Consider the following 22,307-nt stretch of genomic DNA (forward strand, 5'->3'; position numbering starts at 1 on the left):
GCTGGCCTGGAGGAGGGACCGGCAGTGGGAGGCGCAGGCTGGGTGCTGCGGAGCCCGCAGCAGTTCCTGCACGGGACTGCCCTGGCATCACCCTGGAGCCCAGGGCGGGGTGGCCGCGGAGCCCCCACGACATCGCCAGCACCGTGCTGCTCCGCCGGAGCGCCACAGGTGAGGGACAACCGCGGAGGTGGCAGGAGATGGGTGGGACACGTTTGGGGACGACGGGGAAGGGCCAGCCCATGCTCGCCGGGGTTTATGGGCTGTATAGGTTCACAGGGTTGGTGCCCACCTGCCCATGAAGTGCAGGTGGGCACTGGTTTTGGGCTGCACTGCCCCAAATTGCCACAGCACAGCACGGTGCCCGGCACGGACCAGAGCCCCAGGAACGGGGATGTCTCAGGAGCCCCAGGCAGGGCAGAGCCGGCCGCAGATCCCACAGGGTGATACAGACATGAAAAAGGGGGAAATCGCCCCATTTCGGCCCCAAAGCTGCTGGGCAGAAGTGGGAACAGCCCTTCAAACCCGCAGCCCACATCGCAGTGGGTCATCGCTCTGCCCTGCCTTTTCGGTAGGTCCCACACCAGCCTGGCAGCTCCTGTCCCCCTGTCCTGCTCCCCTGTCTGACTGTCCCTCCCCCTCGCTGACAGCATCCCCCACGTGCTGCGGGGACACCGCAGCTCGCAGGGCACTTCCCCATGGCACCCACGCATCCCGTGCCGGGCACGGGGGCTCAGCCCGGCTCTCCCGGCCGCGTTCGGGACGCGGCTCCTGCGGGAGGGGGCAGGGGATGCGTGGGAGCGTGCAGGCAGCAGGAAGGAAGCTTGAGCCGAACAATAGAGGGAAATGGAGGAACTGGAAAAAGACCCAGTGGCAGCACAGTCAGCACAGATGGTTTAGTGCGGAGCGGCGTGATTCATGGGAAAAAGGCTCTCAGCAGGCTCTGTCCCGCCGCTGGGCTGGCCAATCCTCCCTGGTGGCACACGAGCCAGCCCGTGCCGCTGTGGCCATGTGCCGGCGCTGGGGGCTCCGGCCCGGCCTGGGGTGGCTGGGTGGGAGTCTGTCCCCTCTCTGTTTGCCCGTGAGTCATGCTGACCTCTCCCATGCCCTCGCCAGCAGTGAGAGAGAGAGATTATGGTCTGGCCTTCCGGCCGCAGAGCCCTCCCCGAGCTGGCCGGCACAGGAGCTCATCCCCTGGGAGGGGCCCCGTGCTCCCCCCGGTATCTGCCGGGACACCCCCGCGGCTGCGCGGCTCCGGCCCGCCCGCCGGCCCCGCAGAGCCCGGCATGTCCCAGCCCTCGGCATCTGCTGCACCACCCGCTCCCCCGTGAGCCCCGGGCTCGGCTCCTGCCCGGCCTCGGCTCAGGATCCGGCTCCGGGCAGTGCTCGAGAGGCTGGGGAACAACAGGATGCGGGCTCCTGGAGCTGCGAGGTGAGCGGGGGGCTGTGGAGACCTCGGGGAGCATCCCGCTCTCCCACTCTTCACGGCAGCTGAGCCCACCCCACCCCCTTTCCCTTCCTGCCGCCTCCTCAGCCCTTCTCTCCTCTCCTCGCACAGATGATGGGCTGAGCATCCGTCCCTGAGGCACCCCAGGGCCATGAGCTCCCCGTGCGGCCCTGACTCGGATATCGCGGACTGGCTGGCCACCATCCACTTGGAGAGGTACCGGGATGTCTTCAAGCAGCACGGGTACCATGTGGCCAGAGATGCCACCTCGCTGGACAGCCACCAACTGCAGCAGATCGGCATCACCGCCACCGGGCACCGCAAGAGGATCCTCACGCTGGCGCAGCAGACGCGGATGCTGAGCCAATCCCGGGCAGCAGGAGAGTCCCATTCCCGAGGCACGGAGCTCCTGGATGCCCCCCAGGAGGGCAAGGATGCCATGAGAGCAGAGCCGGGAGGGACTAGTGACGCCTTGGGGACGCAGCCGCGTGTAACCGTGCCCAGCCAGGCAGAGAAGGACCCTGCTCCCCCCGCCCTGAAGCCGGTTCCCAAGCCCAGGACGGTTTTCCCTCGCTCAAAGGCAGAGCAGGGATCGGCGCCCGTGCCCCCGGCGCGCTCCGCGGTGCCAGCACACGGCCCGGGCAGCGAGAGGGCACCGGCAGCTTTTGTGGTACTAGAGGGGTTCGTGCCAGGGGAGAGCTCCACGGATTCGGAGAGCGCGGAGCGCGGAGCTGATCCGGGGGCAGCAGCGGCCATGGGTGTGATAGCATCCCGGCTGAGAGGGCGGGACAGCGCCCGGGAGGAGACACGGCCACCCCCGAGCCACGGACAAGCCCCGGAGACACCCGAGAGTTCCCCCCCGGCCGTCCCGAGCGTTCCCCCGCGGCTCAGAGCCCGGGGCCCGGCTGAGCCCGGCCCGGGCGGTGCCCAGGAGGGTTCCCCCGCTGTCCTGCCCGCCCCAGCCCGCAGAGAGCCCTCGCCGTGCCCCAGGGCGGCCTCTGCCCGCCTGCGGATGGTGTCCAACATCATCTACGAGGGACTCGAGCGCCCGGCAGCACCCGCGGAGCAGCCGGGAGGGCAGGACGGGCCCCGGGGCGAGGGTGTCCCGCAGCCCCCGGCTCTGTCCCCGCAGGAGCAGACCCAGCCCGAGGACAAGTCTGAGTAAGGCGATGCTTTCCCTCAGCCCTGGGAGGGGAGAGGGGGCAGAGCAGGCAAAGATGAGGATCCAGAGAGGCCCCCCCACCCCGGGGACCCACCCCAGGTGCTGACAAGCGCCTTTCAGCACCCTCCCCGTGCCTTCCCCGAGCTCTGGATGCGGCAGCTGGGATCCCTCCGAGATGACAGGATAGCCGTGGGCCCCCCGATGGCTCCTCCTGGATGCAGGGAGAGGCTGCTGCCCTTTCTCTGTCCCTCTGGCAGTGGGGGCTGGGGGTCCCCAGCATGGTGAGGGGGTGGCTGAGTGAGGATTCTGGGGCTGGCTCCTGCTGGGAAAGAGGTGGGAGATGTCTGAGGGGGGAGTTGCTGGGGTGGGAAATGCCCCACAGCCCCAGAAAACACAGCCCAGCAGTCCCAGGGTTGGGAAGAGAAGGGAGCAAGGAGGGCACTGAGAGCAGGGAGGGGATGCTGCATATTCCTGGGCTCAGGAGCAGCACCCAGCAGCTCCTGCCCAGCCAGACTGGTCACCACAGATCCCAGTCCAGCCCCAGTAACCCCTGTCCTGTTTTCCTGCAGCCCTGGCTGGCCCAGCGGGGCCCTGCCCCCCATCCCACAGAGACGCAGCAGCAAGCCAGGTGAGACCCCCGGGGCACTGTGCACAGCAGGGACCCCCAGTGTCCCTGAGAAGGGGGAGAGGGGTCACCCACACACCCTGCCCGTCCCCAGCCCTGCCCTGCTCCTGCCTCACTCAGGGTCTGGGGTGGCCCATGCCAGGCACAGCCCAACCCCAGATGTGTCACTGTGACAGGTGCTCTGGGTGTTGGGGTGCACTGTGGTGGGTTTGGGGGGTCCTGGCTGGTCCTGGCTCACCTCAGGCACTCCTGATGCCTTTGCCTCCCCCGTCTCTGCCCACAGAGGTGAATGATCCGCCCGTCAGCCCCTACAGTGAGACCATCTTTGGCCATGTGGCCCCACCCCGGGAGCCAAAGGTGAGGGGAACCCTAAAACCTGGGAGTTCTGAGCTTTCTGTGCTTTCTGACACTGACCCTCAAAAGAACACTGCTTTTGACTTGAGGCCTCGGAGAAGGCTTCCAAAATTGAGTGACAGTGTTAGAATCACACGTGTGTAGTTTGAATAGAAGTGTGTGCTATCACATGGTGAAGGGTTTGGAGTTTGGGATTTTGGAATAATAATAGGTATGGGACAATATGGAAGTTTTTGGTTTTTGTTACTTGGGACAGAAAATGCAAATTGAGGAGCGCTCTTTGAATGAAGTGGAATGTGGAAAAAACAATTTTTTTAGATTTTTAGATTTATATAGTGCCACTAACAAGGGGACACTGTGGGGGTGGTGACTGTGCCCTGCTGTCACTCTGCATCCCACCAGCTGCTGCAAAGTCAGGAAGGTTTTTCCCTCCCCAGAGGGTGCTGGGCATTGTCCAGGTTCCCCTGGGCATTCCCAGGGGATGGACACAGCCCCAAGGCTGCCCAGGAGTGTTTGGATTGCACTCCCAGGGGTGCACAGGGTGGCAGGGTTGGGGTGTCTGGGCAGAGCCTGGAGCTGGTCTGGATGTGTCCCTTCCTTCTCAGGAGAACCTGTGATTCAGTTTTGGGTTGAGGGTCACGGGCTGAGCCCCTGCTCTGTTGGCACTGGGATGGGACAGGGCACAGGGGACAGGAGGTGTGACCATCCTCTCTCCCCAGGGTGTGGGCATCTCCTCTGAGCAGAGCTACGAGGCCGTGTCCGAGCTGGAGCTGGAGAGAGATGGCTGCAGGTAGGGATCAGCTCTGGGCTGGGCTGGGCTTCAGGGGACAGGGGACACCTCTGGGGACAGCCTGAGAGGGGATTTACCCCATGGCAGGACCGATCAGGGGTGTCTGGGGTGGTGTCAGCAGTCTCTAGAAGAGCTGGTGGGTTTGGGGATGAGGAGCTGTGCTGGTGGGTGACTCTTGTGGGGACGGAGATTTCTGAATGCACAGCTGGGGCAGCACCTGTACAGCCAGAGGAACCCGGATTTGGCCTCTGGGAACAGTGAAAGACCATGGGGGATGGGGATTACTCAGAAATTCGATGGCTCCAAGCTCCAGATAAGGGGTTGTGCAATTCCTGAAGGCTCCAGCAGCATCAGCTCAGTGTCTGCTGCTCAGTCCCTCTGTGCTGGTGAGCAGTGAAATTGTGAGAGGCACCTTTAAAACACTTTTGAAATGTACTTTCCATAACTCCTGATAGCATCTCAGAAAGAGGAAGGAAAGCTGCTCTTCCCATTTCGGATGGGGAGGGTTCCTTTTCCTGTGTTGCTCAGAGAGGACGAGGTGAGCTGCAGCTCTGAGGCCTTCAGCTCTGCTGTGGCCAGAGATGTAAACAGAAATACTGAAATCTCCTGTGGAGCCTCTGAATCGGGTCAGAGAGGAGCTGGGCACTGACCTGTCTGCATCCAGTGGCTTCCAGGGAGTTGGGATCCAGAACATAGCAAGGGAATTGGCCAGCTGTGGGATTTTGCACTGACAAGAGGCAGGATGTGACCAGCAGCAGCAGCAGCTCACAGGTTTTTCTCCCAGCCCAGCACCAGTGTGCCTGGGGTATGGAGATGAAAAAGAAGGCAGAAAAACCTTTGAGAACCTTTTCCACTGTGCTCAAAGTCCATCATCCTGCTGCCCCACTGGTCCCACCACCATTCCCTGGAGCAGAGCTGTGGGATCCTGGCCAGCCTTGGCCCCAGCTCTGCTGCATCTCTGGAACACCCTGATCCTCCCCTGGTGTTCCTGCAGCTCAGCCAGTCCTCATCCTTGTGTTGCTGTCCTCAGCAGCCACCAATCCACTTGTCATGAGAAATATTTCCCAATCCCAAACTTCATAGAGGCCCTTCTGCCCTTTTCCTACCTGTGGTAGCTCCTCTTATCCTGTTCTGGGGGAGCTGTGTCTGGCCCATGCTGCTCCCTGGCTTGGGTGTGGGCAGTGTGAGTGTCAGGGGTGGGCAGAGCCACCTCACCAGCAAGAAAATACCCTCAGAAAGAGGAAAAGCAATGCAAAATCCCTGCAAACTGGGAGCTGGGTCTCTGAGGGTGCAGCAGGAGCGTGGGGTGGGATTTACCTGCTCATCCACACTGGTGATGCTCAGCCCCCTGAAATGCTGGTGCCCTGCTCCAGCCATCAGTGCCAGCAGGACAGAGAGGTGGCACACAGTGTCCCTGTCACCCCATGGGGCTCAGGGGACTGGGTCAGGCTTTGCTTGTCCCCACCACATGCTCAGTGCCTCCATCTCTTTACAGTTTCACTAAGACACAGCTCAGGAAGGGGCTGTCATGGATTTTTTTCCTGTTTTCCTCTTGCCCTGGCCCATTCCGTGGGTCTGCCTCCCACTCAAGCCTGGCTGCTGTCTGCCTGTGACTCACAGAGTCCCCCAGCCACACCATTCCCTGTCCAGTCCTTCCTGAAGCATCTGCAGCCCAGGCTGGGACTCCAGCCAGATGAGTCACCCTGACAAGGCTCTGTTGTGCTAATTAAACAGCAATTTTCCTTGTGCTCCGACCTCGAAGCCACCCAGGGGCCATTTTCTGTCTTCCCTGGCCCTTCTCCCCTCCCCATGCCCTCCTCAGCCCCACTGGGATAGCTCCAGCATCTTCCTGGGCAGATTTAGGGCTTGCTCCTGTCCCATGTGCCTCAGGGATACCTGATGGCAAAAACTGCCTGTCCAGGGCCTGTCCTAGTGCCCAAAACCAGGTGTTGGGAGAATTTGTGAGGGGAGTTGTCTGGGGTCCTTCTCCTGTTCCTGAAGCTTCTTGTGAACTTACACTGGAGGTGCTTTCTCATGTTCTGTGGGTTTCTTCTCCAAAAATATCTCCATCTCTGAGGAAGACTCCCACAGCACACCTGCACCTTTCCCACGTGGGGAGGGACGTCACCCATCTCCTGTGGCTGAAGCAGTGATGGCCAAGAGAGTCCTTTCAGTTCTTCTCATGATTGCCCCCATCACTCACCCTGTGCCCTGGACATGCCCAATTTGCTCAGATGCTCCTCAGACAGAAGCTGGGACAAGTCTTGGATCATCCTTGTTGGATTCCACAGTGGAATTTGTCATAGATGCTCTCCCCTGGGTGCTGAGGTCTCCCAGCTGCCACAACTCTTTGTGCCCATCACCCCTGTGAGCTCCTGGGACTGTCAGACATTTCCCAGCACATTTCCTTTCCAGGGAAAGAAAAACTCCTGGCTGAGAGTGCTGATGGGAAGGGTCAGGCTTAGCAGTTTATTTTTATAATTTCCTTTTATTGTTATGGCTGGAGAGCCTCAGCAGGCCTGGCTGGGGGTTTAGCATGACTTCCCAAGGAATGGAGATGGATGCAGGAGCTATATATGTATATATTATACATATACATATGTAAAAAGTATGTTCATAAAATTAAAATATATATTAAGTATAGAAGTCATCTAACAATATAAAAATAAAAGGTTCAAGTCTGAACTCCAGAATTTTGGCTGGACACAAGAGCAGGCACAAAGGTGCCATGGCAGGAGTTTCACGGGAATGTTGGAGGGGCAGAGGGAGAGAGCAGCTGGAGTGGGTGTGGAGCAGGATATGGGATTGGGGATCTGCCTGGCTTCCTTCACAGCCTGTGAGGAGGGGAAGGAGGCAATGCCAGGGGTCTGGAGATGTGCAGTGGTCGTCTGTGTGACATTCCCTAAAGCAGGAATCACTGCTGGTGGCCACGAACACTCATGGAGATGCAAACCCCAAAATCCCTGGTGTAATGGTTTGAAAACCAGTGAGAGACTCCACATCAGAAATACAATTTAATAGGAAAAATGAGAAAAATAAAATACATGCAGTAGTACAAAAGAAAAAGCACTGACAGAGTCAGAACACAACCTGACACCTGCTAGTCAGGGTGGTGGCAGCAGTCCAGATGAGGGTCTGTTGTAGCAGTGATCCTGTAGAAAGGTCTGGCAGCTCTTCTCCTCTGGAAACCAGTGGGTAAGGGCTGTCTTGGTGTCCAAAATCTCAGTTTTTATCTAGATGGGAAAAGCTTGGCTCCTCCCCCTGGCTGGAGCACCTCCCAGTGGGATGATGTAATTTTATCAGTCATGCACTGGGACTCAATGGCCATGAACAGGAGATATCTCCTGGAGGGAGGATGGGCTGTGGGAAAGATAAGGAGCACTGTCCTACCTGGTTTTAATAGCTGGCCCATTAGCAGAGGATATCTCCCACAGAGATAAGGATCACTGCCCCAGCTGGTTCAACAGCTGGTAAGAGAACACTCCTTTTGGGCACATCTTTGCATTGTCACCTCGGACACCTGGGTGCCCCGAGCAGGACAGGATGAGGCCAGGAGCTGAGTGGGGTTACCCAGGAGCCTGCCTCCCCTTTTGGTACAGGACGAGCAGCGAGTGCAGCAGCGAGGGGCGCAGCGAGGACGAGGAGAGCCGTGGCCGCCGGATGGAGCGCGCGGCGCGCGGCGAGGACGAGGGCTACTCCACCGTGGAGGCGCCGCGCGCCCAGGGCTCCCCGTTCAGCCTGCCGGCACACCTCTACCCCGACGAGCTCCTGGATGACCTCACCATCTCCCCCTACGCCAGCTACACGTCCCTGTGCGAACCCCGGCCCACCATGCTCGGGGGCTGGCTGGACAAGCTGTCCCCACAGGGGTACGAGCAGGTTTGGGGCTGGGAGAGACCTTAGGATCATCTCGTTCCATGGGACGGGCTCCCCCACACCCTATTACTATAGTGGTCTTGAAAATTGGACATTTTCCTGCTGTGCATTAGGATTAGGAGGAAGGCACAATGGGCTTAAGTTTTAATGGTATAAAGAGAAACTTTATTAGTATATTATATTTATTTATATTTATATTTATATTCATTTTTATTTTTATTTTTATTATATATTTATATTTATTTTATCTTTCTATTTATTATATTTTTATTTATTAATTATATTTATTAGTAGAAAGTATAAGGAAAAAAACTCAGGATAAAACTTTAGACTACTTTTCTTCTCCCCCACACACACCTTCCACTACTCCAGGCTGCTCCAAGCCCTATCCAAATGGCCTGGAGCACTTGCAGGGATCAGGGATGAGGGATGAGGTAATCCCCATAGGTGAACCCCCTTGGGCAAGGTGGGGTGGCTGCACTGGTCACTGTGCTCCTCTTGGGTACCCCAGCTGTGCTGTGAGGCCTCCTGTGGAGGAGGAAGGATCTGTGAGGGGGAATCATCCCCTTCCCAACAGTTTTTCTGCCATCCCAACAGGAACTATGTCTTCCAGAGGCGCTACGTCCGTTTCGATGGCAAGAACCTGATGTACTTCAGCAGTGAGAAGGTACCAAAGGGCAGAGGGGGGCAGGGTGGGGAGGCTGACCCTCAACACCACCTAGAGAGCTGCAGCCATCCCCTCTGTCCTTCTGGAAGCAGCCAGCAATGCTCTGCCATCACCAGGGTGGCACAGCACAGCCTCAGCCATAGGAAGTTTGGGATAGCAAGGGTCCCTCTGCCAACAGGGAGCAGGAAAGGGGAGGTCCTGCTGCAAATAGGGTCCCAGCCATGGATCCACCCCTTCCTGAATCCCCAGCACCCACCTGGCTGCTGGTGCCTGCTGGCTGTGCTGTGAGGCCTCACCAGCAGAGCAGATGCTGTGCATTAAGCTGCATCAGCTCTGAAGAGTTGACTCAGGTTGATATTGCCCAGAACAGGGCAGGAGGAGTTACCACAGGTAGAAAAAGGGGCAGAAGGGCCTCTGTGAAGTTTGGGAGTGGGAAGTATTTCCCATGTCAAGTGGATTGGTGGCTGCAGAGGACATCTGGTCACTCTCAGGGGATGTGGAGGAGGTGCCAGGTCATGGATGTGTCCTGTGGGAAGGGCAAAGCTGATAACCCCACCTGGGGCTCATTCCAGGAGCCCTATCCCAAAGGAGTGATTCCTCTGTCTGTGATTGAGATGGCTCGTTCCACCAAGGACAACAAGTTCCAGGTTATCACCAGCCACAGGATCTTTGTCTTCCGTGCTGAGAATGAGGGTAAGTAAAAACCTGGGCCAGATTTTCCTACAGAACCATCCCTGCCTCCCTTCTCCAGCCAGAGCACCCTGCAGGCATCCCCAGACATCCCCTGGCTGCCTTCTGGGTGCTCTGCTCCGTGCCAGGGCTGTTGGGAAGGGCTCAGCCGTGCTCCCTCCTGCCTGGTCCCCAGCCCAGAGGAATGAGTGGTGCTCCACGCTGCAGAAGAAGGTGATGGAGCAGCGCCTGGTGGGGTCCCGGCCCCGTCCTGCCAACACTGCCCACTGCCAGAAATCGGGAATCCTGGAGCTGAAGGGACAGAAATCCAAGGTGTTCGCAGCCCTGAGCCTGCCTGAGATGTGGCTGTACAAGAGTGAGCAGGTTTGTGGCCAGAGCAGACCCCCACAGGGATGAGAGGGATGGAGGGAGCTGAGCCAGGGCTGGTGCCAAAGGGAGAGCAGGGACAAAAGAGGTGGGCAGGAAAAAGGGAAGGGCAGAGCAGGAAGCTGGAGATCCTGCCCAGAGCAGCAGGGTACCAGGAGCGAAGCCCCACCAAATTATCATCATCTCCACCAGATATTCTGCTCTTGGCCACACCAAGCACCCCAGTCCATCCCAGGACTGCTGGATCAATGGCCATGGACTCAGCAGCACTCACACGTGCTGCAGGAGGGACTGGCAGTGACAGCAGGTCCCTGTCACGTCCCACACTGCTGCTGCTGCCCACAGAATGCCTCACTTCCTTCCTGCTGAATTTTCTCAGCACCCCTGTTTTTATTTCCATCACCTCACTTCCTGCTTGCCTGCTATGCACTAAGCAGCATCAGCTCTGAGGAGCTGGCTCAGGCTGATATTTGTTTTATGAGTGTCCCTGACTCAAATCCCTAAAAGAAAAGCACCTGCATAGCCACATTTGGGGGCTGTGGGCAGAACCTTGGTGTGAAGGCATGATGTATTTGCAGGGTGCTTTATGTCAGAGAGTGTCAGGGGCGCAGGGGTGGGATGCTGGGGGTGCTGGGCTGCGTGCCCAGGGCACTCTGCACTCAGAAGCAGCAGCGCTGTTGCTCTGCCCCGCAGTTCTTCAAGATGGGCATTGCCATGTGCTTCATCGAGATGCGCGGCTCCACCATCCGCGAGGCCAAGAGCCGCAGCTTCGAGCTCATCACCCCCTCCAAAACCTTCAGGTATCCCGGTGTTCCGGGGGGTGAGGAGGGAGGAGCAGATGAGGAGGGAGCTGGGCTCATGTGCTGAAAAAAACAAACAAAAAAAACCACAACAACAACAAAAAAAACCCCTATTCTAATTGCATTTTAATTGTAATTACTCTGTATTATAAAGCAACCAGTAACCATATTGTTTAAATTCATCATGTCTCTCAAGGTAAAAGCTTTCATATGTCTCTAATCCCTTATCTTTTTTAATACCTTTCTGGTCCCTAAACTTATTTTCTTATCCAAAAATAACTCCAATAGTGTCCCTAACACATAATTTCTACAGTAAAAGAACACAAATTAAAATAGCTATTGGATTGAGCTCAGAAATAATGATTTATAAAAAGTTTATAAAAGTACTAAAGTTTCATTCAAGTGTGTATACAGTTTCTTCGTTGTGCCCTGTGTCTCAGTTCCAATAGCACATTTTAAATGTTCCAATAAAAGTTTTAAAAGTTTATTAGTATTTGCACCCGGTTCGTTAAAGGAGAAGCAGGGGATGAGTCTTTCCTTTCCTTTCCTTTCCTTTCCTTTCCTTTCCTTTCCTTTCCTTTCCTTTCCTTTCCTTTCCTTTCCTTGCCTTGCCTTGCCTTGCCTTGCCTTGCCTTGCCTTGCCTTGCCTTGCCTTGCCTTGCCTTGCCTTGCCTTGCCTTGCCTTGCCTTGCCCTTTCCCTTTCCCTTTCCCTTTCCCTTTCCCTTTCCCTTTCCCTTTCCCTTTCCCTTTCCCTTTCCCTTTCCCTTTCCCTTTCCCTTTCCCTTTCCCTTTCCCTTTCCCTTTCCCTTTCCCTTTCCCTTTCCCTTTCCCTTTCCCTTTCCCTTTCCTCCTTTAAATCTGCTTCCTAAAATATCCCCATTCGTAAGTTTCCTCCCGAATTTGCCCTAAACCAAAACCAATGTGCCTTGGCATGCTGCTGGCAGCTTCGTGGCGGAGTCGGAGCGAGAGAAGCGGGAGTGGATGGAGGCACTGCAGGAGGCCATCGCCGAGATGCTCTACGACTACGAGGTGGCAGAGAAGATCTGGTCCAACAAATCCAACAAACACTGTGCTGACTGCTGGGCTCAGAGCCCTGACTGGGCATCCATCAACCTGTGCGTGGTCATCTGCAAGCAGTGTGCAGGTGGGACAGCTCCTGATGGGCACAGTGGCGTCCTGGGGGTGTGGGTTGGGGTGTGGGCATGAACTGGGGCTCAGGTCTCTGGCAGGATCAAGGGGTGATGATTCTCCTGCTCTCTGCAGGGCAGCACCGCAGCCTGGGCTCCAACATTTCCAAGGTGCAAAGCCTGAAGTTGGACACCAGCGTCTGGTCCAATGAAATTGTGCAGGTGAGACATTGAGGGGTGCAATGAAATTGTGCAGGTGAGGCACTAGTGTGCAATGCAATTGTGCAGGTGAGACATTCAGGGGTGTAATGAAATTTTACAAGTGAGATATTGAGGGGTGCAGAGAAATTGTGCAGGTGAGACACTGAGGGATGCAATGAAACCATACAGGTGAGACACTCAGGGGTGCAATGAAATTGTGCAGGTGAGAAGTTCAAGGGTGCAATGAAATCACACAGGTGAGACACTCAGGGGTGCAATAAAATTGTGCAGGTGAGACACTCAGGGGTGCAATAAAATTGTGCAGGTGAGACATTCAGGGGTGCAATGAAATTGTGCAGATGAGACACTCAGGGGTGCAATGAAATTGTGCAGGTGAGGCACTAGTGTGCAATGAAATTGTACAGGTGACACAGGTGCAATGAAATCATACAGGTGAGACACTCAGGGGTGCAATGAAACTGTACAGGTGAGGCACTGAGGGGTGCAATGTAATTGTGCAGGTGAGAACTCAGGGCAGGCATGCTCAGGGGCCAGGCTGCTCCTCGGGCACGGCAGCAGCCCCATGGTCGCCCTGGTCTCCTCCTGCTCCTCCTGCTGGCCCGGGGCTCGCCATGACCACGGGACTCTCCCACAGCTCTTCATCGTGCTGGGAAACGACCGAGCCAACCGGTTCTGGGCCGCCCGGCTGCCCGCCAGCGAGGCCATCAGCCCGGAGAGCAGCGCCGAGCAGCGGCGGGAGCTCATCACCCGCAAGTACCGGGAGGGACGGTACCGCCTGCCCCACCCCCACCACGCCACCCAGGAGGAGGTGCTCCAGGTGGGGACAGCTGGTCTGAGGTGCCAGCACCTCCTGCCGGGCTGTGTGTGCTCAGTGCCTCGCGCCAGGCAGATTTTGGGAGGCTGTGCCCTGGTTTGGCTGCCTTGGAGCAGCCCTGGGTGGGATGTAGAGTTTCCATGAGGCAGGACTGGGTCCCTAAGTGTGCCTGTTCCTCCGCAGGCTCTGTGCACTGCAGTGTCAGGACCAGCCCTGCTCAAGACTGTCCTGCAGTTCTTCTCATCCTCGGAGGCTGCCCTGGCCTCTGACCCTGCTGCCAGCGAGGTGGCTCCAGGGGCTGACCTTTGGTGGGGACCAGAGAGCAAAAGGTCCAGGAACCTTTCAGGTAAGGAAAACTGTGGAATCCCAGCTGGCTGGGTAGAGGAAATTCCTCTTTGCTGCCTTTCCTATCATGGCTCAAGGCTGGGGACACTCAGGAGTCAGGTGTCCTCTGGGGTTAAGGATTCCTCTGCAATCTCTGACTAGCGGGTTCCACTGGAGTCCCTGTTCAGGGAGCCTGCAGGAGTGGGATCTCCCTCTGGTACCCACAGTTTGGTGTTCCCACCCTCAGCAGTGTGTCCCACAGGGAGCCCCCACATGCAGGACCCAGGTCCTGAGGGCGTCTACAACGAGATCACCCAGCCAGTGACACACAGCGGGTACCTGTACCGGGCCACGGCCCCCCCGAGGCTCCCAGGGGCCAGGAAGAGCAGAGAGGGTGAGTGTGGACAGCGTGGGAGGGCAGCCAGAGGGTGCCCACCCAGTGCCACTGACCCTCCATTCCTGCAGATTTCCAGCGCACCTGGTGCTCCCTGGAGAGAGCCCTGCTCTTCTTCGACACTGAGAAATGCACCGAGCCCCTGAGCCACATTGACAGCGGGGATCTCATCTCCCTGGGGGTCAACAGAGCCCATCAGGCAGTCACCAGCCCCGGCCCCAGTGAGAGGTACCCCCAGCCGTGCCCAGAAAGCGTGGGGCACACAGACAGCAGGGCCGGGCTCCCTGCTCCGTGCAGTGGCTGCTCTGGCTCTGGGAGCAGAGACAGGGTAGCCCTCATGTGCTGCTTCATCCACTGCAGGTTTCGCTTCACCCTTGAGCTCTTCCTCACTGGGGAAAAGGTGCAGCAGCTGGGAACTGATGGGCCCGAAACGCTGCAAGCCTGGGCCAGTGCCATCGGCAAGGTCAGCCAGCCCCAGCGTGTCCCCAGACTCTGTCCCTGCTTCCCTCTGTGGGAACACCCTCCTCCCTTTCCAGGGGCTCCCACCCTCCCTGTGAGCTGCCCCCATCCTGGTGGGGGTCAGGAGCCCTGTCCTCACCTCGCTGCTCTCCTGTCCTGTCCCACAGTGGTTCACCCCCGTCAGCTGCCACTGCCTGCTGGGCTATGAGTTCCAGCGTGTGGGCCAGCTGCGCTACAAGTGCATGCTGAACCCCGAGTGCTGGCAGAGGGCCTTCTTCATCCTGCAGAAAGGTCACCTCTTCATCTGCCCCGCCGAGGAGGACGGGGCTGAGGACAGCATCAACCTGCGGCGGCTGCAGGAGCTCAGTGAGTGCCGCTCACAGCCGGGACCGGCACCGCGGCGCCGCACCGGCTCCGACTGCTCAGCCTCTCGCCCTACACAGGTCTGGTTCCCCCCACGGACACCCCGGAGAAGAAGGAGCTGCTGGTCCTGGTGGAGATGGGGAGGTGAGTCTTGGCCGTGGGGGTGATGGTTAACGAGCCAAGCAAAGGCACTTCTGGATGGGCCAATGCTGATCCCAAATCCCTGGTGGGGAAGTTACTGGGACAGCAGGGCTGTGACCGAGGGGCTTGCAGGGGTGCTTTGTAGGGTAGGGTGGCCCCACCTCAGCCTGGCTGGCTCTCACTTTCTGTCACAGGCAGGAGGGGACAACCTGCCCTTGTGACAACCCTCATTCCCTCTTTTCTGCCCTTGTTGTTCTCAGGACATTTTACCTGCAGGGTTTGTCGCGGGTGGACTCAGCAGCGTGGTACAGCGACATCCAGGCGTCGGCAGGGGGCCGGGGCAACGCTCTGAGGGACCAGCAGCTGAGCAGGGGGGACATCCCCATCATCGTGGACTCCTGCATCGCCTTCATCACCCAGTACGGTGAGCCCAGCACACCCCAGCGCCCTCCAGCACTCGGGGTGGCCCATGGATCCAGGCAGGAGGCGCCACTCCGGGGCCACCACGAGGGATCCTCTGGACAGGATCCAGCCCCTGTGAGCCCATGTCCCCGTCCCAGGGCTGCGGCACGAGGGGATTTACCGCAAGAATGGAGCCAAGTCCCGCATCAAGGTACTGATGGAGGAGTTCCGGCGCGACGCCCGCAACGTCAAGCTGCGCATCAGCGACAACTTCATCGAGGATGTCACTGATGTGCTGAAGAGGTTCTTCCGGGAGCTGGAAGATCCCATCTTCACCCTGGAGCTGCACCCGCACTGGAAGGAGGCTGCAGGTACCTCCTTCACCCAGCCCTGCTCTGTAGCTGCCTGGGCTAGGGTGGTTCTAGCTTTGGGCTGCTATGGGGTTTGGATAGCTCCAGGGGCTCCGAGGCAGAAGGTCAGCTCCTCAGCTAGCCAGAAATGAGACTTTGGGAATTGAGGTTCCAAAGGTAGCTTTATTTCTTCAAAGGGTTCCACCAGCAAATCCAGTTACATAGCACACCAAGGGGTTTTTATAGATTTTAGGGGGATTGAAATTCTAACCAGTAAAATTATAAGTTGGGAATTATGCTATTACTTTAAGATTCTGGGTGAGAAAAGGCCAATCATCCAGTAAAATTAAAGACCAATAGAAATCCTAAATGATAACAGAGGTTTCAGTGGGGAGAGGGGGCATCTCTCACGAACAGTTTCTCAGTCTTAGGGTATAAGATCCCAAGGGCCCTTTTCAGGGACAGTTGTATCATCCACACTGCTCCACTCTGGGTTCCCTGGGTGGGTCCTTGGTGCTGTGTCCCCTCTGGATCTGCTGCCTTCAGCCAGGGTCTGGTTCTCCTCCCTGCAGAACTCTCCTCGAAGCCGCAGCGCCTGGAGCGCTACAAGGAGCTCATCCACCGCCTGCCTCGCCTCAACCACAAGACCCTGGCTGCCCTCATTGGGCACCTCTACCGGTCAGTGGGGCCCCCCCTCGGGGTTCCCTTCTCCAGCCAGCACTGTGGGGTCTCCCTGCTGCCCAAGGAATGCTGGCTCCCCTCCCTAAGAGACAGGAAGAGCCCCATGCCCTGCTCCACCCACACAGCTGGTGCTGGAACATGTCTGGGACACCTTGAACATTCCTGCAGCAAAGGGGAGCAACAGGAGGTTTGGGACTAGGGGACACCACCCTTTAGGATGTAAATATCATCCAGAAAACACTCAACTGCCATCCCTGAGTCAGAGTTTGGGGCAGCATCGTTGTCTGGTTTGATGGTAGAGGGAAGTTCTCCAAACTGGAACTGCCCAGTTTGAAGTTCCCACTGCTAGGAGACATCCAGGCTGTTTGTATGAGGCAGAGGAGAGTGGCTGGGGCTGTAACCCCACCCTGAGCAGGACCAGCCCCTCACCTCTGCTCTCCTCATGCCAGGGTGCAGAAATGTGCAGACCTCAACCAGATGAGCACCAAGAACCTGTCGCTGCTCTTCGCACCCAGCCTCTTCCAGACCGATGGCAAAGGGGAGCACGAGGTCAAGGTGATGGAAGATCTCATCGACAACTACGTCAGCATCTTCAATGTAAGCAGGGCCTGCAGCCCCCTCCGTGCTGGGTCTGATCCCCCCCCACTGCCCACCTCTGCCTGGCCCTGTGCCCTACTCCACACTGACCCTGTGTACCCTTCCTCTGGCAGATTGATGAGGATCAGGTATCCCAGATGGATCTGGAGAACAGCCTGATCACCACCTGGAAGGACACCCAGGTACTGGGAATGTGCTTGTTGGTCCCCACATCAGGGATCCCTGGGCTGGTGGGGCTGACTGGAGGATGGGGACACTCCCTTGTACACCCTGGGTGCCCACTGTCCCATATCCACATTTGGGAAAGGACATTATCTCTGCTGTGCCCATCACCTTGAGGCTCCTGCTCAGGGGAGAAGCAGCTTCCCAGGACACCATCTCCACCCCTGGGAAGGTGGGATGTGCTCAGCAGCCACACCAGCATCACACCAATGCTCTCCCTGCAGCTCTCCCAGGCAGGGGACCTCATCATCGAGGTGTACCTGGAGCAGAAGGTGCCCGACTGCTGCATCACCCTGAAGGTGAGTCCCACAGCAGGGCTGTGCCAGGGCAAGTGAGGAGGATGCTGTCAGTGGTTCCTTGCTTTTTTCTTTTGCCTTTAATCAGAGTTGGGATTGAAGCATGAGAGACAGGAGTTTCATGTTCAGACTCAGTTGTTTATTAATTTTTATTAGAGTAAAGTGAGTGCTACAGACCTTTTAGCTAACAAGCTAAAAATTACAAAATGGAGCTGTATCTTGCTTGTTACAAGGTCTTTTAAGGCCTAACTATTAAATTAAAACTAATACCTATATTATTTATACTTTTGACCCAATGACCAATCACCTGTGACCCGCAGTGTGGTACTTTCTATCCAACTAAAAACTACTGCTTAAAACCAAGAAAGAGCAAGAAGGAAGAAAAAGACATTGTCCCAGAACCTCCATCTTGTCCCATACTTATTACCACATTCCAAAACCCCAGATTCCAAACCCTTCATGTCGTGATATGACACATTTCTATTCTAGCGACACACTAGTGATTCTAAGTCCATCACTCAAATTTGGAAGCCTTCTCCAAGACCTCAGGCCAAAAGCAGTGTTCTTTTGGGGGTTAGAAAATTCAGAGCTCCCAGGTTTTAGGGTTCCAGTAGGCTCCCTGGGGCCCATCCTGCACCTCAGCTGCCCGTGTCCCCGGCCCCAGGTGTCCCCCACGATGACAGCAGAGGAACTGACCAACCAGGTGCTGGAGATGCGCAGCGTGGCCGCCAGCCTGGACATCTGGCTGACCTTCGAGGTGCTGGAGAACGGGGAGCTGGGTGAGCATGGCACTGGGGGAGGTGTGACATGAGCCAGCAGTGGCCAAGAGGGCCAACAGCACCCTGGCCTGGATCAGGAGTGATGTGGCCAGCAGGAGCAGGGAGGTCATTTTATCCCTGTACTCAGCACTGGTGATGCCACACCTTGAGTGCTGTGTCCAGTTCTGGCCCCTCAGTTTAGGAAGGACACTGAGACACTTGAGCACATCCAGAGGAGGCTACGAGGCTGAATCAGGGGTTTCCTCACAAACCCTGTGAGGAACAACTGAGGGAGCTGGGGTTGTCCAGCCTGGAGAAAAGGAGACTCAGGGGTGACCTTATCACTCTCTACAGCTCCCTGAAAGGTGGCTGTGCTCAGGTGGGGTTGGTCTCTTTCTCCAGGCAGCACTGACAGAGCCAGAGAACACAGAGTCTCAAGCTGCACCAAGGGAAAATTAGGTTGGCTATTAAGAGAAAGTTTTTTTACAGAAAGAGCGATAAAGTACTGGAATGCTCTGCCCTGGGAGGTGGTGGAGTCACCATGTGTTTAAAAAAAGCTGGATGTGGCACTCGGTCTAGTTGAGGTGTTGGGCTGGGTTGGATTCAATGATCTGGAAGGTCTCTTCCAACCTGGTGATTCTGTGATTCTGTGCGAGGTACGGTGGGTGGCTTTCAGGTGGTGGCAGAGGGGACAGGAACTGGCACAGGGAAGGGGGCAGTGGTGAGAGTGTCTCTGTGTGCCCAGAGCGGCCCCTGCACCCCAAGGAGAAGGTGCTGGAGCAGGCCTTGCAGTGGTGCAAGCTCCCGGAGCCCAGCGCCGCGTACCTGCTGGTCAGGAAGGTGCCCATCGGCGAGGGCGGCTGCCTCTTCACAGGTAAGGCCAGCACAAAGGCACCCAGCCCCTCGAGGTGCCCTGCCCTGAGCTTCCCCTTGCCCTGCTCCCACCGTGGGATCCCCCTGCAGTCCCATCCTGACCCCCATGTCCCCACGCTGGGCAGGTGCCAAGCGTGAGACCCCCAAGTGTGGGCTGCTGAAGTGCCGTGAGGAGCCCCCCAAGCTGCTGGGGAACAAGTTTCAGGAGCGTTACTTCGTCATCTGCGACAGGAGGCTGCTGCTGCTCAAGGAGAAGAGGGTACCAGGGGATGCTGTGGGGCAGAGCTGAGCCTGGGGGTGGGAGGAGAGGCAGGGAGGAGGAGCCTGGGGACAGCAGGTGGTGACATGGAGGTGGCTGTGCTCCTGGCAGGGAGGCTGGCACCGAGCCAGGCTGACCCACTGCATGTCCTTTCTCAGAGTGCCAAGCCAGAGCGTGAGTGGCCCCTGGATGCAGCCAAGGTTTACATGGGCATTAGGAAGAAGCTGAAGCCACCAGCTCAGTAAGTGGGACCTTCCCAGCTTCATCCAGTCCCTGCTCCTGGCACCCAAACCCAGCTGCTGGACTACAGCAGGCTCCACCTGGACCCAAAGCCTGTGCCCATGGGGCGAGCTCAGCCCTTGCCCCACTGCCCACAAACCCCAGGCTGTGTGTGAGCTTGGCAGTGCTGCCCTAGAGTCTTGTTTTCATTTCCAGGTGGGGTTTCACGCTGACCCTGGACAAGCAGCAGCTGTGAGTACCTTCCTCTGCCGTCCTGGGGCTGGGATGTGTGCCCAGTTTCAGTGGGAGTGGGACAGCCAGGGGCCCTGGGGTCAGGGCAGAGCTGGGGCACTCGAGAGGCAGAGTGGTGGGGCCACATTGTCCCTGGCACAGGATGGGAGTGTCCCTTGTCCCTGCCACATAGCCTTCCTGCCTCCTCACCCATCTCACCTTGCCCTAAAGCAACAATTTGGGCATGCAAAGATTTTCAGAGATTTACACCATGGGCTGTAGATGAACCTGAGAGCCTCAGGCTCACAGACAAGGTGACAAGGGGACATGTTCCCGCTGTCCCCTCTCCCTGGCAGCTTCTCCACTGTTTGCTCTGCAGGTACCTGGTGTGCTCAGGGCAGGCTGAGCTCTGGGACTGGACCACCAGCATCCTCAAGGCACAGGTGGGTGCAGGCTGGTGGGGCCACCCAGCTGGGCGGGGCTGGCACGGGGCTGGCAGGGCATGACCCGTGTCCCCCTGTCCCTGTGCCCAGCACGATGATCTGCGCCCCGTGGTGCTGCGCCGACGCTCCTCCTCCGACCTGGCCAAGCAGAAATTCGGGACCATGCCGCTGGTGCCCCTGCACGGGGACAGCACTGATGCCACCATGCTCTCTGCCAACCAGACCCTGGTAAAGCCCCCGCAGCTCCCCCTGCCCGCAGGTGCCCCTGCACCCATCCTGGTCCTTGTACCCGTCCCAAGACCCCGGAGAGGCCGCTGCACCCGTGGGTGCTGTGTGTGCTGGGTGCCATGCTCGTGTCCGTGCCTGTCCGTGGCAGCTCTCTGTGCCTGCAGGCTCCTGTGCCCTGTGCCCCTCCCCTGCCTGCCCAGGCCCCCCTGCCCTGCTCCTCGCTCTCCGTGCTCACCCCTGTCCGTCTCCTCTGTTTCTAGCGCCGCCTGCACACGCGAAGGACTTTGTCCATGTTCTTTGTAAGTACCTGCACACGTGGAGCATCTGCTGCTGGCTTTGCACTGTGCCAGGGCTCACCTGCAGCATCTCAGAGATGTGCCCACCTGATGTGGTAGATGAGGGGGTGCCCACTGCTCTGCGTGTTCCCTGCCTGGGGAATGTGGGTCCCTGCATGGGCAAGCAAGACCACACCAGTCCAGCCCAGTTCCCAGAGCCTCTCCCATTGAGCACACATTGCCCATAGAGTATCAATGGGAGGAGTGTGAGGGAAGAGGTTTGCCTTGTCATCAGGTTATTTCCAAAAAGGCCACTGGGCTGAGCCTCATCTCACCTGGCTTTGTGCTCTGCCCCACTCCAGAGCCCTCTGCCAAGGGCTGCTGTGCTGGTGGCACAGATCATGCCCAGGCACCAAAACTCCCCCTTCCTCAGCCATGGGGAACCAAGGGCAGCAGTGCCTGAGCCGAGGGACCTGGCAGAGGTATCGACCCCATGGCAAGGGCCAAGGATCCCCAGGCAGTGCAGGGGGGCAGGGTGAGGGGGGACAGCTGAGCTGTGCAGGCAGTGCCCCTCACCCTGCCCCCTGCCCTCCCCAGCCCATGAAGGTCCACCAGGACTCCCTGGAGGAGCAGCAGGAGAAGGAGGCAGACATTGATCCTGTCTACGAGGAAGTGGGGAACTTCCCCGAGCTGGCGGCGCTGGAGCTGGGGCAGGGGCTGCTGGCAGAGCTGGCGGCCGTGCCCCCTGTGGACAGGTCCAAGAAGCCATTCCCATTCCCTGAGCAGCCCCCAGGCTCTGCCCTGCGCTCCTCCCTGCCTGCCAGCCCAGCCCACAGGGTCACAGGGCTCTCTGTCACCAAAGCTGTGTCCCTCGAAAGGGGCCTGAACCTGGAGAGCAGCAAAGCTCCAACGCCCGGGCTCGCACCCACCAAAACTGCCTCTCTGGAGAGGAACGTGGAGCCTTCCCTGGCGCTGGGCACGGACTGGGAGCAGGCAGACTCGCCGGGGAGCAGCCCCACGGCAGAGAGCTCCCTGGAGCTGCCCAGGAAGAGGAGCTTGCAGGCTCCCTCACCCATCAGTGACAAGCTGATCCAGGAGCTCAGCAGTGTCATCCTCAGGAAGAGCGATGGCCAACCCCCAGGGCCGGGCCAGCCGGTGACGTGACCCGCTGTGCCAAAGGGGTGGCCACCGTCCTGGGGGTCAAGTCGTGCCCGGTGGCAGCAATGGTGGGTACCCCAGTGGCAGAGATGATGGGTACCCCACACTCCCACATCATGGAACCCCCATCCTCCTCCTCTTCCTCATCCCGGAGCCAGGCTGGGATTGGGAACCAAAGGGACAAGTGGCGACCAGGATGTTGGGCTGTGGTAGCCCCTCGTGGGAGGGCTGGGACTGCTGCCACCTGTGCTCTTGTTCGTGGGTGGCACATCTGTCATCAAGCCCAGCACCGAGGGACACAAGGAAAGGGGAAAACAAAAGCAGGAATGTGGTGCCCACGTGTTTTGGCAGCACGGCACTGTGCCAGACAAGGGGCATGAGGGAACTCAGCGTGTCCCCTCTCCTGCACTGGGCCTGCAGAGCAGTGCCAGGACACCCAAGCCATCCCCTCTTCCCTTCTTGCACCCACTGTGGCATAATTTGGGAGGGAAGGGGGAGCAGCAGGAGCAGGGCTGGCCGTGTGTGCCTGGTGTGTAGTCCTGGCAATGGAGGGCAGCCCCTCCTCAGCGAGGGAGTTTGTACCTGTCCCTGCCACCAGCAGGGAGAAATAAAGGTTTATTTGTACTCTGGAGGGTTTGGTCACTGCAGGAGGAGTGGTGAGGGATCTGGCAGGGGGGCTGGGGGGGTCCCATGGGA

General features: G+C 58.2%; 1 protein-coding gene across 3 annotated transcripts; it reads left to right on the top strand.

The window, feature by feature from the left end:
* On the top strand, nt 1-22,240 carry ARAP3 (ArfGAP with RhoGAP domain, ankyrin repeat and PH domain 3). Of its 3 annotated transcripts, none has more exons than XM_079319737.1 (34): nt 1-168; nt 1,556-2,605; nt 3,176-3,234; nt 3,515-3,588; nt 4,305-4,375; nt 7,975-8,244; nt 8,849-8,918; nt 9,491-9,611; nt 9,784-9,971; nt 10,668-10,774; nt 11,720-11,919; nt 12,039-12,124; nt 12,759-12,941; nt 13,122-13,284; nt 13,525-13,656; nt 13,728-13,884; nt 14,017-14,119; nt 14,283-14,481; nt 14,559-14,622; nt 14,880-15,043; nt 15,180-15,392; nt 15,944-16,049; nt 16,502-16,649; nt 16,763-16,831; nt 17,096-17,170; nt 17,832-17,946; nt 18,671-18,799; nt 18,924-19,057; nt 19,216-19,298; nt 19,493-19,528; nt 19,887-19,950; nt 20,041-20,178; nt 20,439-20,477; nt 21,051-22,240. In XM_079319737.1, the coding sequence occupies exons 2-34, from the start codon at nt 1,596-1,598 to the stop codon at nt 21,615-21,617; spliced, it is 5,337 nt and encodes a 1,778-aa protein (XP_079175863.1). In that variant the 5' UTR covers nt 1-168; nt 1,556-1,595; the 3' UTR covers nt 21,618-22,240. The 3 variants fall into 3 exon arrangements, with proteins under 3 accessions (XP_079175863.1, XP_079175865.1, XP_079175864.1); XM_079319738.1 differs by lacking the exon at nt 1-168 and adding an exon at nt 1,270-1,429; XM_079319739.1 differs by lacking the exon at nt 20,439-20,477.
* Nucleotides 22,241-22,307: the final 67 nt, after the last annotated feature.

The sequence above is a fragment of the Erithacus rubecula genome, assembly GCF_903797595.1.
Source record: "Erithacus rubecula genome assembly, chromosome: 16".
Taxonomy (NCBI): domain Eukaryota; kingdom Metazoa; phylum Chordata; class Aves; order Passeriformes; family Muscicapidae; genus Erithacus; species Erithacus rubecula.